The following is a 17,673-nucleotide window of genomic DNA, read 5'->3' as shown; positions in this document are numbered from 1 at the left end:
CGTGACCGAAAAAGTTGCGTTACTTTCTAGAGTAACGTCGAAAATTTACGGATTCTTCCTCGATCGCTGACATTTCGAAATTTACCGTTTCATTTTGAGACTTGACGATGATTCAAAGCAAGAGTTTCGAAACTGCTTTAATAGCGTCTCTGCCAACAAAGGAACTATTTACCAGCATTTGAAGTGAAACAGTTATGAGCCATCTGACTTCACCTCGAAAGAATGTCAACCGAGTGGAAATTATTAAAACAAAAAAACCAAAAAGAAAAGGGGTTCTGTCCTCGTGTACCGGTTCATAAGAGCCAATACAAAATACCAAACAATACACAATAGCTAACCAATAACTCCTAAACAAAGAAAGAACAATGGTGATTCCCTTGTGAACCGGTACACCAGGACAGAACCAGAAAAGGGAAAGAGAGAGGGAGCAGCAACCGGATCAAATAATTTTAAACAGGATTAATGATTTCCCGCGACAGAACACTGAAAACCTTCCAAAGCGCTTCAATCACTTCCTCTGCAATTTGTTCGAGCTCGCGTAGGCGTGATTCACACCTCATTGCATTTACGTTACTCACTCTTAAAGGAAAGCTTCTTCCACTTGAAAGTACACTTATGGTTATTGTTCATTATTACTAAAAGTAGCTACAATATCAATATTTAGTGGGTGTTGTAACACCCACTCATCTCTTCCTCCCCCACATCTCCCCTTCCTCCATGCCAGTGGCCCATATTTCTCGGAGTAATACTTAGTTCTTATTAACCGATCGAGCGGGAGGTCTGTATGAGAGAATCTTGACCGAGGTCGCCAGTACAGACCGAACGCAGTGAGGTCTGTACCAGCGACCGAGGTCAAGATTCTCTCATACAGACCGAGACCAAGCTCGTTTAATAAGATGTTTATTATATGGCTGTGTCTTCTTTGCCAATTTTTTTATATTCTTTGTACCTTTTTTTTCTAGACCGGTCCAAATGCCGGTCTAGATGGGAAAATCTAGACCGCTTTCAATGTTGATTTCAGCCAATCAAATTCGTGAATTCGGTAGTTCCCAGTCCTTGTGAGACACAGCCATATAATAATTCATGATAATAAGAATAACAATAAAAATAATTAATAAGAACAAGAATAATGATAATAATAATAATAATAATAATAATAATAATATACTTTATTTAAAGGGGATGGTACTGAATAGTTAAAATAACTGATCAACTTGTGGCCCTAGATCTAAAATTATAACAGAATTAAGATACTTTGTGTAAGTGTACAGAGTGTATGTAAAAAAAAAAAGAGCTATGGACATTGAATATCAAACTATAAAATGTCTTTCTAATGTCTGAATATTACAATATAAAAACATCTGAAAGTATAACAAAAATAGGATACTAGCTAGGTATACAAGATGTACATAAAAAATATGAGCTAATGATAAATTTAATATTAAACTATAAAATGATGTAGTGTCTGCTGCACATTATTGAGTGCACCTCACGCACCTCACATATGCGGGAAGCAATCTTGAGAACGTTCAGTTTTGTCTAAATGAAGACCTAGAAAACGTCTTCAACTGGCTACAAGCGAACAAACTCACGTTGAACATGACTAAAACCGAATTCATGCTAATAGGGTCGAGGCAGAGACTGAATACTCTCACAGCTTCACCAACAATTAGAATGAACAATACTCAAGTGAGCCAGGTTTCAGCTACAAAATCGCTTGGTGTAATAATAGACGATAAACTCGATTGGCATAGTCACATCGAAAAACTAACGAAAAAGATCGCCTCTGGTATCGGGGCCCTAAAGCGAATTAGGCACCTGATCCCAGCATCAACCTTACATCTCATCTACCAAGCTTTAGTAAAACCTCACTTTGATTACTGTGACATTGTTTGGGGTAGCTGTGGGAAAACGCTACGAGACAAACTGCAGAAATTGCAGAATAGAGCAGCCCGTGTGTTGACATTCTCTAACTATGATGCTGATGCAACTGAGCTACTCGAGTTTTTAGGGTGGAAAAATCTTGCACGCCAGCAGGAAATCCATAAAGCCACCATGATGTTTAGATGTCTGCACGGGCTAGCTCCAAGGTATCTATATTCAAAGTTTACGTGGCGTGACTCTGCTTATGACCTCAGGGACTCTGAAAATAAGCTTAATGTTCCACTACCGCGCACTAATTATTACAGAAAAAGCTTTAGCTACAATGGCGCCACATTATGGAACAGTTTACCAAGCGATATAAGGAACACAGAGTCTCTGGGGTTATTTAAACGTAAGATCAATGACATTTTTTAAGTCTAACGCACGGCATTCACGGAAAACAGCTTTAGTGTTATAGTATGTAGTTTTAATTTTAAATATCTTAGCGTATGTGATATGTATTTTTATAGGCTGATGAATTGATCGTGTCTAAATAAAGATTACAATACAATACAATTGAGTAGGCCAGGTAAAGCTCAGATGAGCTACACCACACGGCATTGGTTAATTCTGATAGGGACCTGGAACTGATTTTGAAGGCAGTGTGGCTAGCCAAAAAATTCAGAAGGCTTGATTTTAACTCTAATTATCATTAATTATCATTATTGTTTTTATCACTATCAAAGTTGACCAACACTAGCACAGGAAAATCTGTGAGGAGCAATTACACGTCCTTGAGCTGGGCATAATATCCCATAATATCCCATAGATTATGTCTACCACTGACTATAAAAAGATAGAAAAAGAAACCTGTGAAACTGAGAATTACAGTTCCAGCTGAAGTAGCTTACATCTGCCTTAAACACAGCCAATATCTCCTAAACATTTTCATGTTGACTTTGCATGGTGCATTTTTTAGGGGGAAGGCCTACAAGGTCCAAACCTCCCACACCATCAGATGTGACACCAAGATTCTCTAGGTGTTTAAAATTTTCTTTCCTTGAAATATTTCTCAGCTTAATTAGCTGAAGGCAATAGTGTGATAACAATAATTCCACATTTTTTTTATCAAAGTTTGGACCCCCACCCCCCATCAAAACCTCCTAGATCCACTCGCATGCTCAAAACATGGTCTTAATGTCCTGCATCTCCATTTCTATAGGAAAGATCACATCAGAAGATCCTAATATTGAGGCCAGTTTTTTTAGTTACTTTTTTGGAACTCTTTCAAAGTTGCACAAATGGGTGAATCTTAGACAGTTTCTTTTTGGGATAACCTCTCACTTGATCCAAAGGTAGCGATGAAGAAATTTGCTGAGTGGCAATTTCAAGTTGTTTGCAAAAACTAATATTTTAGTATACTGTATTTCCTTGATTTGGCTGGCAGAAGGTGCAGTAGCTGTTTTGATCGAAGTTCATTTGAAGTAATACCTATCGAGAATCATTTGTCAGGTAGTATACCAGTCAGAGATAGAGGGGTGAATGCTTTCTTTCTTATAATAAAATACAATGACCCTTGATTTTCACTCTCTTCCTTGTACTGGTGCTAGAGCTTATACCAGGCTTGTGTTGGATTGTGTAAATTCAAGTATGGCTTCTTTTACTGAAAGGAAAGAACCCCTTAGATGCCTGCAGCTTCCCCACGATGAAATACTTTCGTGTACTAAGTGAACAAACAAACCCCAAAGTTCAGGTGGTTGACCTGACAGTTTGTGAGGTAGTCCAGGCACAGCACAGTTTCACCACCCTCCCCTCCCTTTGGTCCCTGTGCAGTATAAGGGACAATAACCATCAGAGAGATGAAAATGCTGTACACACTTGTAAATACAACCATGATGATAAATTATCATTAGGCTTTAATAACCTGTTACTTTTCCTTTCAAAATGAAAGTACCTAAAACAAAACCAACAAAAATGAGTGGTTTAACAAAAATATCAGAGGTTGGGCTTACACTCAATTCTTCTGGAAGAGTGTGTATTTCATAAGTTCATGCTCTATGAGCAGATTTTTAGAGGAGTAAACACTTCTCCATCTCAAACCAAACCTTTCAGGAGCTGTCTGCTCCACAAAAGCTAAATATGCAGGCTTTGATAAAAAGAAATTTTTGTTTTTCACACTAGCATGGTACTGTTTGTTCATATACTGGTGTCCTTCAATGCTCTGATTTGCACACTAAATTTTGCCTTATGTAAATTTCGCATACTCTTAATTTTCAACACCCAACATATTTGAAATACAGCAATGTTTATGGTCATGTAATTATTACCTAAAATAAATTTTGGACAAGAGTGCATATGATATAATTTTTTTTGGTTTTGAAACAATAGTTATTGTAAGAAATATACAACTGTTTTAATAGACATGTTTCAGCATGCATATGTCATCTGAAGATGCCAAAACATGACTTTCAAAAAAGTTGTATATTTCTTACAATATCTATCATACTTGCTATTAGTGCGACCTTATGAAACAATAGTAATGAAAATTTAAAAAAATCCTTGAAAAACTTTAGAAATGTTCTGTTCCCCAATTTACCTCTAATTCAGTTTTCAGGAAACCTTGTCACACATTTACACCACCAATTTTACTTTCCTCGTTGTATTTTGAAATATTTATCTATTCGACCATATATGGAACTACGACCTGCTACTCGATCGCGCTACATTTGCATCGGAAACTGTCAAATTGGCGTTAGGATAAACTCTTATAATTATGCAATAATTTCAGTTTTGAGTTATAATTATTCACAATGTCAACAAATACTAACGTACATACATAGTTGAATATCACAATTTCTGTTCTATTCTTGTGTTATAAAACTACAGAGAGGCTTTCTCAAAACAAATAAAAGCTAATAGTGAGAAAATCTAACATATAACATATGCAGACAGGTTTAGATGTCACTGATTTTAGTCGAGAACACAACAGCACAGACATGCAGCACAAAGCCCTAACAGAAAACAGTCAGCCGCATCACTGTTGTCTTGTCTTCGTCTCCCACTTTGATCATAAACGTAAACAGTTTTAGGCTGGTTTGTGTAGACGTACTGCGGTTGACCATACGGCTGCTGAAAGCCCTGCTGCGGAGGATAGCCTTGCTGTGTAGGAGGCCCGCCGTACTGCTGTTGAGGATATGGTGATGAATATGGCGGCGGAGGATACGGAGTTCCTTGTTGATATTGCTCGAAACCAACTCCAGCGTTCGGCTGAGGATTTGTTGGATTGTATGGCGGTGGTTGAGGTGGGTAACTCATTGCAAAAGCTGATATAAGAAATAATTAAATGCTTCGTGGAGGAATATTTCTTTCTTTTACGATCCTTGCGAATGGATTCAACGCATCAGTCGATCGTGATGTATTCGTTTACAGCTGATAGCGCTTTTTATTTCCTTGTGAAGCGCTCTGATTGGAAACTTCTTCGCCCTGAGTTTTCCTACGGACGAAACAAACTCCGAAATAAGCGAATAAGCGATATCGCTCCAGAACACGTCGAATAATATAATAATTATGTACAAACGAAGAAACTTAAGGAAAGCACTAGTAACATAATTAGGCACTGAATGGTCACTGTCCATTGCCTTTCAATGCACTCTATTTGAGGGACGCCAGGTGAGTTAAATTGATTTTAATCTTAATTCAGCAAACTGCAACTTACCTTTTTTCAAGGTTTACCTTGACTGAGTCAGACAATATTCCCAAAGTGTTTAGTCACGTTCGAAGACAACTTTTCGTCATCGGCATATGCAGTGAAAGGTCATAAATATGCATACGTAATGTTCTAAAGTTAGTATAGTGCGTGACGGCATGACTTACCAAGAGTGTGAGTGGATACTTTGTCAAAATAGTCTCCTGGGGTAGAATTGCATGAACTTTACGAAACGTTTAAGTTATTCGCAAATTTATGAAATGATAAATTCATTTGACTTAAAATGAATTAAAAAAAAAAAAAGAAAAACAAAAGATATAAAGTTCTACCCGATTGGACGTGGATGTAATAAAGGTGTTCGTGAAAGTATTGGTGCACATTTTTGGCAACATAAAATTGCGCTAATAGACCCTTCCACGGTTTTATCGGCCATATGGTTGGGGGTCAAACAAAACCTCGTTGCGTAGCAACGAGCCATAGAATCCCATATGATAAGAAGACGCGTATCGCTACTCTCGTTTAAATTTTCGCTTTGTTCAGGAACAAAAATTAATATTCATCGCTGAAAAAGAGAAGACATCAATAAAGGCGAGTGACTTTTTCTCCTCTCGGCGAAAAACCTTTCCTTCTCTGCGTTTTATGGGAACATTGAGATCGTTTTTCTTTGGGCGTGACCTCGCGGCCGACATTATGCCAGAAGGTCAGAGTACAGCTTTTCCGAATGACTTTTTGTATTTAAGTAACTTAACTGTGCAGAGGAAAAATTGAAATAAATGTGTTTACGTGCTCTTTAAACCTTTTCGTCTAGACAGGCTAACATACTCTTGAAAAACCAATAACTCGGCAAAGAGAAACCCTTGGTTTAATGGATTTTGGAGATAGGTGTTCTGTTGGCGGCTGTAACAACGATAGAGGAGATCCGAAAAAATGGGTCATCCACTCACATTCACAGAAGTTATCGTTCCACAAGCCCAAGCAATCATTAATTGAACCATGGTCTCGACAGGTTCAGAAGGGAAGAAAATATTTCTCAATAGGAAAGTCAAGGGAGAGTGTTGTCCTCTGCTCCAATCATTTTCTAGACGGGAAGCCTTCAGTAAGCAATCCAATACCTACTCTTTTTTTGACTCCTTTTGAGCATTCAAATACTAAGTCACCCAAAAGGCAGCGATTATCAACATCGGTTGATAATAGTGATATCATCACTGCAAGTGACGAATTGATGGATAGTGCAGACGATTCCCCAGGGTTAAAGCTGACAGCCTCTGCACAAATAACCAGAGATGCTGATGTTCGACTCTATACTGGCATGCAAAATACAGATGCTTTCAGAACCTTATTTGAGTACTTACTCCCACCATAAATCCTAAAATTTAAAACTACACAATATCGATGGCTAAAAAACATATTCTAATTTCTCAACCGAAAGAAGTGCTTTTTAAAATGCCATTCTCGCACATTGGCGGCCACGAGGTCACCTTCAAACAACATATCAATCTGCCCATAAAACGCAGTGATAAAAAGGTACTTCGCCAAAAATTCGGCACTTACTTTCAGTAACGCCTTATCTATGTTCCCACTAGATTTGGAGACGAAAATAAGCGATTTTCTTTTTATAAAATTACGATATTGAGCGAAGTTACCCACGCGCGTCGAATAATTACAAAAGAATATATTGCTTCTTGCTACGCAACGAGGTTTTGTTTGACCCCCAAACAATATGGCCGTAAAAACCGTGGAAGGGTCTATACTTTCTTAAATTGTATCTATTTGTTCTTGGGTGGAAGCAGATGATGGAGTTTATGCGCAGTATTAGATGACACTGAGTACATGAGCTAATGACACTGTTCTTTGTGGCCTTAATGTTATACAATGCTAGTCGTGCGTTTCTGAGCACGTTCTTAGTATGACTTCAGGAAAAACATGGTGATATAAGGGCGCGCAATACTTTAACACCGGCCTTGTGCGGGTAATATAGGAGCAGATGGGCTATTTTCGGAAAGAATGACTTGTTTTGTACGAGAAATACGTACGGTAAAAGAAACGGCTGCGTATACTAGACCGATTTTCAGTCAACAGGATAAAAATTCTTTTGTGTTTGTTCAAAATTTTTGAGTAAGTTTGCGAATGCTCAGATACTGACCTGCGTTGCGGTAAAATAATAGGGACGTTAAGAAACCACGACGGCGACGCCAAGGAAGACTTCGATTAAAAAACGAATTTCTTCTCTTAGTTAGAATTTTAAAAATGGCTGCGCGGGAGCTTACTGTCTCATACAGCGCCACAGCTCAACTTCCGCATGACGTAAAAAACAGCCGTTGAGTTCCAAATGGAAATTAAAATAATTTGCCGTCGCGGTTTCGGTTCGCAGGCGACGCAAATTTTGGCGATTTCACGTTGTTGTTTCAAAGTTTCAAAACGCACGTGCTGAGCGATTGTTCTGCCAATGAGATCTCTTGTTTTTCCTCGTCCTCGTTGCCGTCGCTGTCGTGGTTTCTTAAGGTCCCTATTATCTTTTTTTTCGGAGGTGAGTACTTTAGAGAGTAGCCCACACGATAGCCCATCATGGCCTCCCGGTACTGTCTGAACGCACATGCATAAGCAACCATAAAAACTTTATTCAGCACACGCAGATCTACTCTGACATATGTATCTTATGACATTTGGTGTGTAATATAACTGACTACTTTTTACGAGTTGTGCCGTATTTGAACGATCCCGTAAGGCAAGTCAGAATGACAACGAGTAAAGATACTTGGCAGTAAAACACACCGAAACTTCTAAAGAATAAGTTATTAATTATCAAGCTGCGTTATTTCACATGCATGCATTTCCTACAAGGCGGGAAAAGTGATCGAATTAGATAGCGAAGCGCAGCACGCGTAACCGACCGGGTAACGAAATTTTTTTTTTCTTTTTTTTTTTTACAATGTGACATTTATACTCGATTGGCGCGTTATTTAGCTCAGTCGGATAATAAATCAGTATTATAGCCATGCAGTACAAGGTCGACTTACATTTTTAGGCTCGTTTACGTACATACACATTTCATTTTGATTGTCAATACAACTAGTAAGCGCCATTTATCGATCCTACTATATTACAACTTTCCTTCTCAGAGCAAAGAAGAATAAACGCACGAAGACATTTCCGTGCCGAATGGAGGCCTCTTTCTTTAAGATTTTTTTCCTGTTTATGTTGAAATCGATTCAAAGTTGTTTTGAAAACTCAGAACAAAATCTGCGGGCTTGTTATGTCTCGCAAACAAAATATCTGACACGCATACTCCTCGAACATGTACTATCTGTGTAGGGCTAATGAAGTGTAACCTATTCACTGTACAAACGTGCTTATCTCAGAAGACTGATTTGGCCAACTGAAATAATCTGGGCTTTAAATTTATAATTACCATCTAATTAACTTTGCGTAAAAACATCACATATCGACAATCATATCCTAGTAGTATACAGGAATTTTGTCTTTATGTATCCAGTTAAATGGCCTAGCCTGCCGCCAACCACGAGCTTCTAATTCCTCAGAAGTAGAACAACCGAAGTGCTAATAGGCCATTTTACAGTTGAGTACTTAGTTGCCAAGCCTTTGATTCAGAGTGAGGCTAAAGATGACCTTGTTGTGATAGAGACCTGTACCTAGTTAGCATGATAACAAAGTGATTTACATTTGAAAGGCAGCAAGATTTGTATCATAACAAGGTCATCTCTAGCCTCACTCCCATTCAAAGGCTTGGCAACCAAGCACACAACTGTAAAATGGACTATTCGCAGAGAGTCGTAGGCTCGATTCCTATTGGAAGCAATCAAAGTTCATGCTTGGGAATTTCATTCATCTCAGCCCAACGCTGATCAGGCGGCTCTTTAGAGACCGGTGGCCATTGATATTGAAGGCCACGCCGGTAAATACACTTGAATTTGCCGCTGTCCGGAAGAATGGAGAGATCTTATCGCTGCACCAATACGTACAGCGTATTCTGCAAACGTAAAAGTTTCCTGTCAAGAGGAATCCAGAATAAAACTTTGTATTGCAGATGAGAAGCTGATAGTGATATCTTGTGTCTGCTACACCTCCTGCTTTCCAGAACCCTGGAAATTGTTTTTGGTAATTTCCCGCCATTACAAGACTAGAGCCAGACTGATGTGTAAAGAAGGCGTGGTCACCCTCTAGTTCGTCCACAAAAAGAATTTCGCGAAACTGCAATATAATATTTAAGAAAATTTTTGATGCGTCTTCTAAATAAATTGTAGAATAAAATGCAATTCATACTGGAAAACCCACGATAGACGAGTAGCTGAGAATTATTTATGTGTTATTTCTAGGGTCAATCAGTCATGTTATTGACGCAGTGCGTACCGCCTTAACAACGAGAAAGAACATTTTTTTCTCTTGATGCGAACTTACGAGGCTGATTTATATGTTCTCTAAGCAGAGATCTTTATTTAGCGAACAAAAAGCAAATAACCCAATTCCGGTATATTTATATTCTTTGTGAAGCAAAAAGCTCGTTAAGCTAAGGAACCTGTCGTTCTTTATTTTCTGAGACGGATCAGAGGATTTTGGAGGGAAACAAGGTGATTTCATGGTGAACAGGGAAGAGATCGGTCGTTGCTAATAGAGTATAAAGCTGGACTTTATGAATTTGAATACCACAAAAGGGGGAATCAATTGAATACTCATGACAGACCCTGGGGGGGGGGGGATCAAACAAATTTTATAGTGACTCAACTAAATTCCTCCGATCCCCGACCCCCAGGGGATAAATAAGGACCGGTCTGATCCCTGACTGAGCTAATTGCATGAAGAATAAAAGCTTTATTAATCAGTCTAGGTTAATTTAAGATATCAAGTTTGAATTTTTCCTTCAATTTTCTTTGATCACTAACTTTCTCAAAGAGTTCATCTTACCTGAATATGATTACAGTCAGTTCTGTAGCCGTTTGTACCATATGGCAGACTCTCGTTGTATGTCACTTCCTTTCTGAGATGAACCTTGTTATTGGTTGAGTAACACATCGTCCATCCGCCGCCAAATGACGTCATATCGCAATAGACCCAGATTGAGCGGCGCCCACCCTCAGGATGTACGCGGTACATACCATTCGGAGCATGAGGTGATGCAGTCTTAATATCTCGGCAACTCTTCCCTTTAAAGGAGAGAAAATGTGTTGGCAATACGTTTGATGATATACACGCTGGACTTTCAAACTGATGCTAAGAACAACGATTTTGTGGGGGTGCCTAAAATCTCTGAGGATATAGTCTCAAAGTACGTGGCGAAATCAATATCATTTACATTCACTATTATTCGCAAGATGTCCCTAAACTAAGCTCAGCCTACCGACCCGTTTCGCAGTTTATCCCGGTAAATCCTGAGGAACATTGGCACTGGAAAGTTGTTGGTGACAGCGAAAGGCAAGTGGCGTTGTTCAGACACGGACTAGACGAGCATCCATTCTGAAAGGAATATAATAACTTTTTTCCAATATTCATTCAAACTGCATGCATCAAATTTTGTAACTTGGGCAGGGTGAAAATTTCATGATGAGCGCCACCTCGCTTTAATGCGCAGCACTGCAACTCGCAGTCTCTAGAGAAGTTCTCGTAGGTCCGCAAGGCGTATTGAACGTTTTCAGAACTAGTTGGCTTTGAAGCTCAAAACATGTTGGATCCTGAATGGAGAAAGGTCCTATTCATATGGGCACAAATATTTTTCACTTTTTTTTAAGACAGTGAGCGATTCTTCTGTTTTTGGCACTTAATATTTCGTAGCAAACTACAAAACAGAAATTTTTCAAACGAATCTTCATAATGTAAGACTTAAACGGTAACCTGTTCCCCCTCTGGAGGTTTCCTTTTAGTGTGGCTGTTCTGTTTTTTTCTAAGCCCTATGGTTATTTAGGACTGCAAATAATCCACCAGCTCTCGTAGTTATTAAGTTAGCAAACAGTGTACACACAGGGCACAAATAAATCAAGAGTTGTGGACGTAGCTACGTAGAAACAATTGATTTATTCTATGCCATATCTCTCTTTCTCTCTCCCACTCTCCCCCTCTCTCTCTCTCTCTCCCTCTGTTTCTCTCTCTCTCTCTCCCCCCTCTCTCACTCTGTTTCTCTCTCCCACTCTCACCCCCCCCCCTCTCTCCCTCTCTCACCAAATTTTCAAAGGCGATCGAATATGACAGCTTTATGATTCTAGCGTAAGGTATTGATTAACTGATCATAGTGTAGGGATTAAAATCGATGACTACAATCCAAAATAATACAGAAGTGATCAGTCTAGTTAGTACTATAGTAAGCTCATTCCCTAGCTGATGGATGAAAGAGAAAAGAACGTCCTAAATTGAAAGCGGTTCTCTCGCGGTCACAGAAGAAAGGGTGACAAAAAGGTGAAACACCTGGTGACGTGAAATATGTTAAAGAAGTTAAAATTTAAAGCTTGAAAACAAGAGAGTTTACAGGAACTATTCTGTACCTCAGTCCCAATGTAGGTGTAACCTGGTCTAGAAACTAAATCTTGAGCGTGTTGCACATGATCTGAATTGCTGATTTCACATTCGTGTCCATAAGGCATATGAGGTCCCAGATTATAAGAGAGGCACCTAGGCTCCATGTAACATCGGAGCTGGCACTCGTCATCGTCCTTTACAAGCACGCCAGTAATCACGTGATCAATGAGTGATTTGTTTAGGAGGGGGAGTTGGTATCGAACTAGTCTGCAAACATCTGCAAACGAATGGGAAAGACACCGTTGAGTCAGTAGATTGGCCACGTACGTAAGAAGAAAGACCGCCTACGATCGAGGATTATTTAAAAAGTACACGCAAAAAAACAAATTTTAATCTGAGAAATTTCATGCTCAATGGTGCAGGAAATATACTTAATACTTGTGTCGATTTAATTTGCTCTTCGCCGGTCGACAGAGCTGAAATTACAATTTACCCTTTTTCCTTCTTTGTTTGAGCACAAGTCTCTCTCAACACCGCTGACCGTAGTAGCGAGGACAGCACTTGTCAAACGTGAGCCCTAAAAGGTCTCACTAGCCAACAAGTTACAACATGAACCCGACAGCAAATCTATACTGGTCTGACCAGTTTCTGTTTTTTTTTTTTTTTTTAAGGAAAGTCGGCAGCTTTTCCTGTTTTTCACTTGAAAATCCACTCGATCAAGTGACACCTTTCTAAATTTCCATGGTTCCGCCTCTGCTTTTTAAATTGAAATAGTTCCGGGCTATGGTTTAGGGTCGAAAGCTTTTTAGTGAACAATGAAGAATGTGTCAATTTTTTTTATTTGACCTTAAATAGTTATTCCGATCCTGACTTTTGTAGTTACTTTTTCCATTTCTATAGAACTGACGACAAAATTTCATAAATTATTAATTGAAAGAGAACAATTAAACGGCGAAGTTCACATTAGTGAGAAATTGCTCCCGCATGTCGTGCTGTGAGCCGCACAAACTTTAAAATGCAAATGACATTTCTGTTGTTTTCAGGTTTTTCTTTAACTAACACTAAGGTTAGCAGTCTTTTAAGAAGTTTAGTTAAATACTTTTATTACGCTCACAAATCATAGCAAATCAAAGAAAAAAAGAAAAAGTGAGATTTAATGGCATAAAGAAAAATGAAAGGAAATAAAAAGATTTATCGTAATATTTCTTAGTAAATTTATTTCCCAACGAAGAAGTAATAATTGCTATGAAAAGGAAAAAAATAACGTGTTCAGGAAGAAATCCTTGAGGGAAAAGCTTAGAGTCTAGCACATTCTAAGCCTTGATTCAACCACAAGACAGAGGACCAAACGCCACCGTCACCGCAATTTCAAAATCGAAGTCTTTATAAATGAAAGAAGATGCGTTTGCATAAAAACTAAATGTCCGACGTCGTGTTATTAGAAAAACTTTAAAACTTCTTAATATGAATTAAAAAACGCTCCGCACTTACCGTTTCCTTTAACTATAAGAAGATAAAATGTGAGCAAGATCTTCAGGAAGAGAAAAGGAAGGTAGACTCCGAACATTGTGTAATCGACAAGACAGGAAAAAGCTCTTTGTGACGTAACAAACTGATCTGGGAGCTAACGGGTTTATTTTGAGATATCAGCTACATGATGAAATTTCTGCATTAATAATATACATGAAAACATTTCTCAGTTCTGATTGGTTAAGATGAATGCAGTTTTCAATTAATTCAGTGCAGAAGAGAGTTAATTCAGTGCAGAAGAGGGTTAATTCAGTGCACAGAAAGAAACAAACCAGACATTCTGATTGGTCAGAATGGTTAGTCAATGTCAATGTCAAGTTCAATGTCACTTGCAGGGTTTGAATAAATTATTTTTGCACGTGATGCGCGCGCTTTTCTTCTGCGTAGTTATGAGAAGCTACCTCGTATTTTTCATGTATATTATTAATAGATAATCACATGATTTCGAGTGCAATTTGGAATAAATAAGCACGCGAGTAAATTTTTTCAAAGACCACAAATTGCACTCGCCCTACGGGCTCATGCAATTTTGTTTGTCTTTGAAAAAATTTACTCGCGTGCTTATTTATTCCAAATTGCACTCGAAATCATGTGATTACCTATACGAATAGTATATGAACTTCGTAATGAACCTTGCTCATCATGGATCGAGGCTTTGTGGCTCAGTGGTAGAGCATCGGAGCGCGGAATCCGAAAGTCTGAGGTTGGATTCCTTATTGGGACTCAGAAGGGTTTCATCGTCCCACGCTTGTACTTTGTAACTAGACGAAAACCACTTTTCTCTACACTCTGGCTTATTCACGCAATTAAATCACGCCAGGAGCCCGTTTCTTGAAAGTTCCGTTAACTTTTCGGGCTCGCAGCAATATTACTGATAAATGCTGATAGTTTCTAAAGAAACTGTCTGGAGCTGCGTCGGTGGGGGTAACGAAATATTGTGGATATATCAACAAAGTTGAGATGGTAAATTGGCCACCGTAACGATTACAAAAGCTGACGTTTCGAGCGTTAGCCCTTCGTCGGAGCGAATAGAGGAATTGTGGGTTGTGTGTGCTTGCTTTTAAAGGCAGAAAATGGAGCTTTTCATTCCAACGAACGCTTTTCATTCCACTAATTTATTCGTGTTTCTCTCTTTGCCATGTTCCCACCATTAACGTAGCTCCATTTTCTGCCTTTAAAAGCACACACAACCCACAGTTCCTCTATTCGCTCCGACGAAGGGCTAACGCTCGAAACGTCAGCTTTTGTAATCGTTACGGTGGCCAATTTACCATTTCAACTTTGTTGATATATCCAAATTATTTAGCTCAGAAACCCGATCATATTATTTCGCATCCTGATTTCCTTAGCGACTTTGATTAGTTATACTAGTACTTAGACTTTGTGCGACCTATAGCGAGGACCACGCAAAATCATTCAAGAGCCTCATGCAAACATAACATAGAAATAGGCAGTTCAGACTGCATAGGGCTACTGTTGCCGCATCCCACATATTTGCGAGTACCCTGTGCCACAAGAGGAAGATGATTCTAGAATATAGTGACTAACTGACAGTCAACCAATAATCGTGCTTAATCATAGATTGAGTTTCAATTATATGTTACCGTAACAAATAACCATTATTAACAATAATAATAATGATAATAATAATAGTAATAATGATGATAATTTATAGGCACTAGCTCAAGAGCCTCACTGGCCCTCTGTCGGTGATTAAACTATGCTTCTTTCAATTTTTCCTATTAATTATAAATCATTTTCTCTATTCATTGCAACATTTTCTATTTCTGTGAGATTTCTGCTTTTCAACAGGGCATTCCGGGTTGTAGGATATTCCGCTATCCCGCCATTTCACCGTTCCACCATTCCATCAAATAGGTTTATCCTGTGAAATGTATTTCGGACCTTTCTCGCTTTGCAACTTTAGTGGCTCTTTTGACCATAGGTCGTTGTTCGAAATGGTAGAAATGCTCTCTCTTCGAATAATTAAAAGTTTTCTTCAAGGAAAAGTCTCGTTTTCAATGACGTGCCGGAGACACTATTGAGAAATTATTTTGAGATGCGTATCATCTATAATAAATAATGTAATGTCAGAGCAAGGACTGAAACAATTGCATCATCAGATCTTCTGGATCTTGAATGGAGAAAGGTCCTATTCACATGGGCACAAATATTTTGATCGACAGTGAGCGATTCTTCTGTTTTTTTGCACTTAATATTTAGTAGTAAACTACAAAACAGAAATTTTTCAAGCGAATGTTCATAATGCAAGAGATTAACAGTAACGTGTTCCCCCTGTGGAGGTTTCGTTTTAGTATGGCTGCCCTGTTTTTTTTTTTTTTTTTCTAAGCCTTATGGTTATTTAGGACTGCAAGTAATGTACCAACTCTCATTGTTATTAAGTTAACAAAAAGTGTACACACAGGGCACAAATAAATCAAGAGTTGTTGACGTAGCTAGGTAAAGAGAATTGATTTATTCTGAGCCATATCTCTCCGTCTCTCTCTCTCTCTCTCTCTCTCTCTCTCTCTCTCTTCAAATACTCAAAGGCGATCGAATATGACAGCAAACATCTGCAAAAGAATATAGGAAAGACACCGTTGAGTCAGCAGATTGGCCACGTAAGAAGAAGGACCGCCTACGATTGGGGATAATTAAAAAAATACACGCAAAAAAAAAAATTAAATTCGAGAACTTTCAAGCTCAACGGTGTAGGAAGTACACTTGATCACATGCGGCAATTTAATTTGCTCTTCGCTGGTCGGCAGAGCTGAAATTACAATTTACCCCATTCCCTTCTTTGTTCAAGCACAAGTCTCTCTCAACATGGAGTACTCACAAATATGTGGGATGCGGCAGCAGTAGCCATATGCAGTCTGAACTGTCTATTTTTATATTTTTATATTTTTATATTTTTATATTTTTATATTTTTATATTTTATGTGGGATGCGGCAGCAGTAGCCATGTGCAGTCTGAACTGTCTATTTTTATATTTTTATATTTTTATATTTTTATATTTTTATATTTTTATATTTTTATATTTTTATATTTTATGTGGGATGCGGCAGCAGTAGCCATGTGCAGTCTGAACTGTCTATTTTTATATTTTTATATTTTTATATTTTTATATTTTTATATTTTTATATTTTTATATTTTATGTGGGATGCGGCAGCAGTAGCCATGTGCAGTCTGAACTGTCTATTTTTATATTATGTCTACACGAGGCTCTTGAATGGCTTTGCGTAGTCTTCGCTAGGCCACGCAACGTCTAAGTACTAGTATAACTGATCAAAGTCAATAGGAAAATCAGCATTCAAAATAAAATGATCTGGTTGCTGAGCCAAACCCTGCACTTCTTTTCCTTAGAGTTAGAAAATTTTAAAAATAGGATTAAACTATCGATAATATTGCTACGCCCCCGAAAAGTTAATTGAAATTTCAAGAAAAAAGCTGCTGGCGTGATCTAATTGCGTGAAGCCAGAATGTAGAGAAAGATGTGTTTCACGACGTCGGACATTTAGTTTTTATGCAAACGCATCTTCTTTCATTTATAAAAAGACTTCGATTTTGAAATTGCGGTGACGGTGGCGTTTGATCCTCTGTCTGGTGGAATCAAGGCTTAGAATGTGTTAGACTCTAGGCTTTTCCCTCAAGGATTTCTTCCTAAACACACTGTTTTTTTACTTTTAGCAATTATTAATTCTTCGTTGGGAAGTAAATTTATTAAAAAATATTGCGATAAATCTTTTTATTTCAGGTTTGATTAACTTTCATCTTCTCTTTTGCCACTAAATCTCACTTTTGCTTCTTTTCTTTGATTTGTGAGCGTAATAAAATGTATTTAACTGCACGTCTTAAAAGACTGCTAACATAAAAAATCCTGAAAACAACAAAAATGTCATTTGGATTTTAAAGCTTGTGCGGCTCATAGTACGACACGAGGGAGCAATTTCTCACTGATGTGAACTTCGCCGTTTAATTGCTCTCTTTCAATTAATAATCTATGAAATTTTGTCGTCATTTCTATAGAAATGGAAAAAGTAAATCCCGAAGGTCAGAAGAAATATTTAAGGTCAAATTAAAAAAAATGGATATATTTTTCAGTGTTTA

General features: G+C 38.1%; 1 protein-coding gene and 1 long non-coding RNA gene across 2 annotated transcripts; both read right to left on the bottom strand.

Annotated features, from left to right (window-relative positions):
* Nucleotides 1-5,313: 5,313 nt before the first annotated feature.
* On the bottom strand, nt 5,314-6,982 carry LOC111341594 (uncharacterized). Its single transcript, XR_002695867.2, has 2 exons — nt 5,579-6,982; nt 5,314-5,356 (listed from the first exon to the last, which is right to left on the bottom strand). It is a non-coding gene; the product is annotated as an uncharacterized LOC111341594 (long non-coding RNA).
* Nucleotides 6,983-8,165: 1,183 nt separating this feature from the next.
* On the bottom strand, nt 8,166-13,675 carry LOC111341593 (uncharacterized). Its single transcript, XM_022948585.2, has 5 exons — nt 13,523-13,675; nt 12,058-12,308; nt 10,927-11,038; nt 10,490-10,728; nt 8,166-9,778 (listed from the first exon to the last, which is right to left on the bottom strand). Exons 1-5 carry the CDS (start codon nt 13,596-13,598, stop codon nt 9,413-9,415), a joined length of 1,044 nt encoding a protein of 347 aa, XP_022804320.2. The 5' UTR covers nt 13,599-13,675; the 3' UTR covers nt 8,166-9,412.
* Nucleotides 13,676-17,673: the final 3,998 nt, after the last annotated feature.

This window comes from Stylophora pistillata, chromosome 9 (assembly GCF_964205215.1).
Source record: "Stylophora pistillata chromosome 9, jaStyPist1.2, whole genome shotgun sequence".
NCBI classification, from domain to species: Eukaryota; Metazoa; Cnidaria; class Anthozoa; order Scleractinia; family Pocilloporidae; genus Stylophora; species Stylophora pistillata.
The sequence above is the reverse complement of the archived record's forward strand: the minus strand, read 5'-3'. Positions and strand labels throughout refer to the sequence as shown.

Coding starts and splice junctions, on each gene's coding strand:
- LOC111341593 (XM_022948585.2), bottom strand. CDS start 13,598: ATGTTCGGAGTCTACCTTCCTTTTCTCTTCCTGAAGATCTTGCTCACA. Junction 12,309..13,522: donor TCTTATAGTTAAAGGAAACG/GTAAGTGCGGAG, acceptor ATTCGTTTGCAG/ATGTTTGCAGACTAGTTCGA. Junction 10,729..10,926: donor CGGGATAAACTGCGAAACGG/GTCGGTAGGCTG, acceptor TCTCCTTTAAAG/GGAAGAGTTGCCGAGATATT.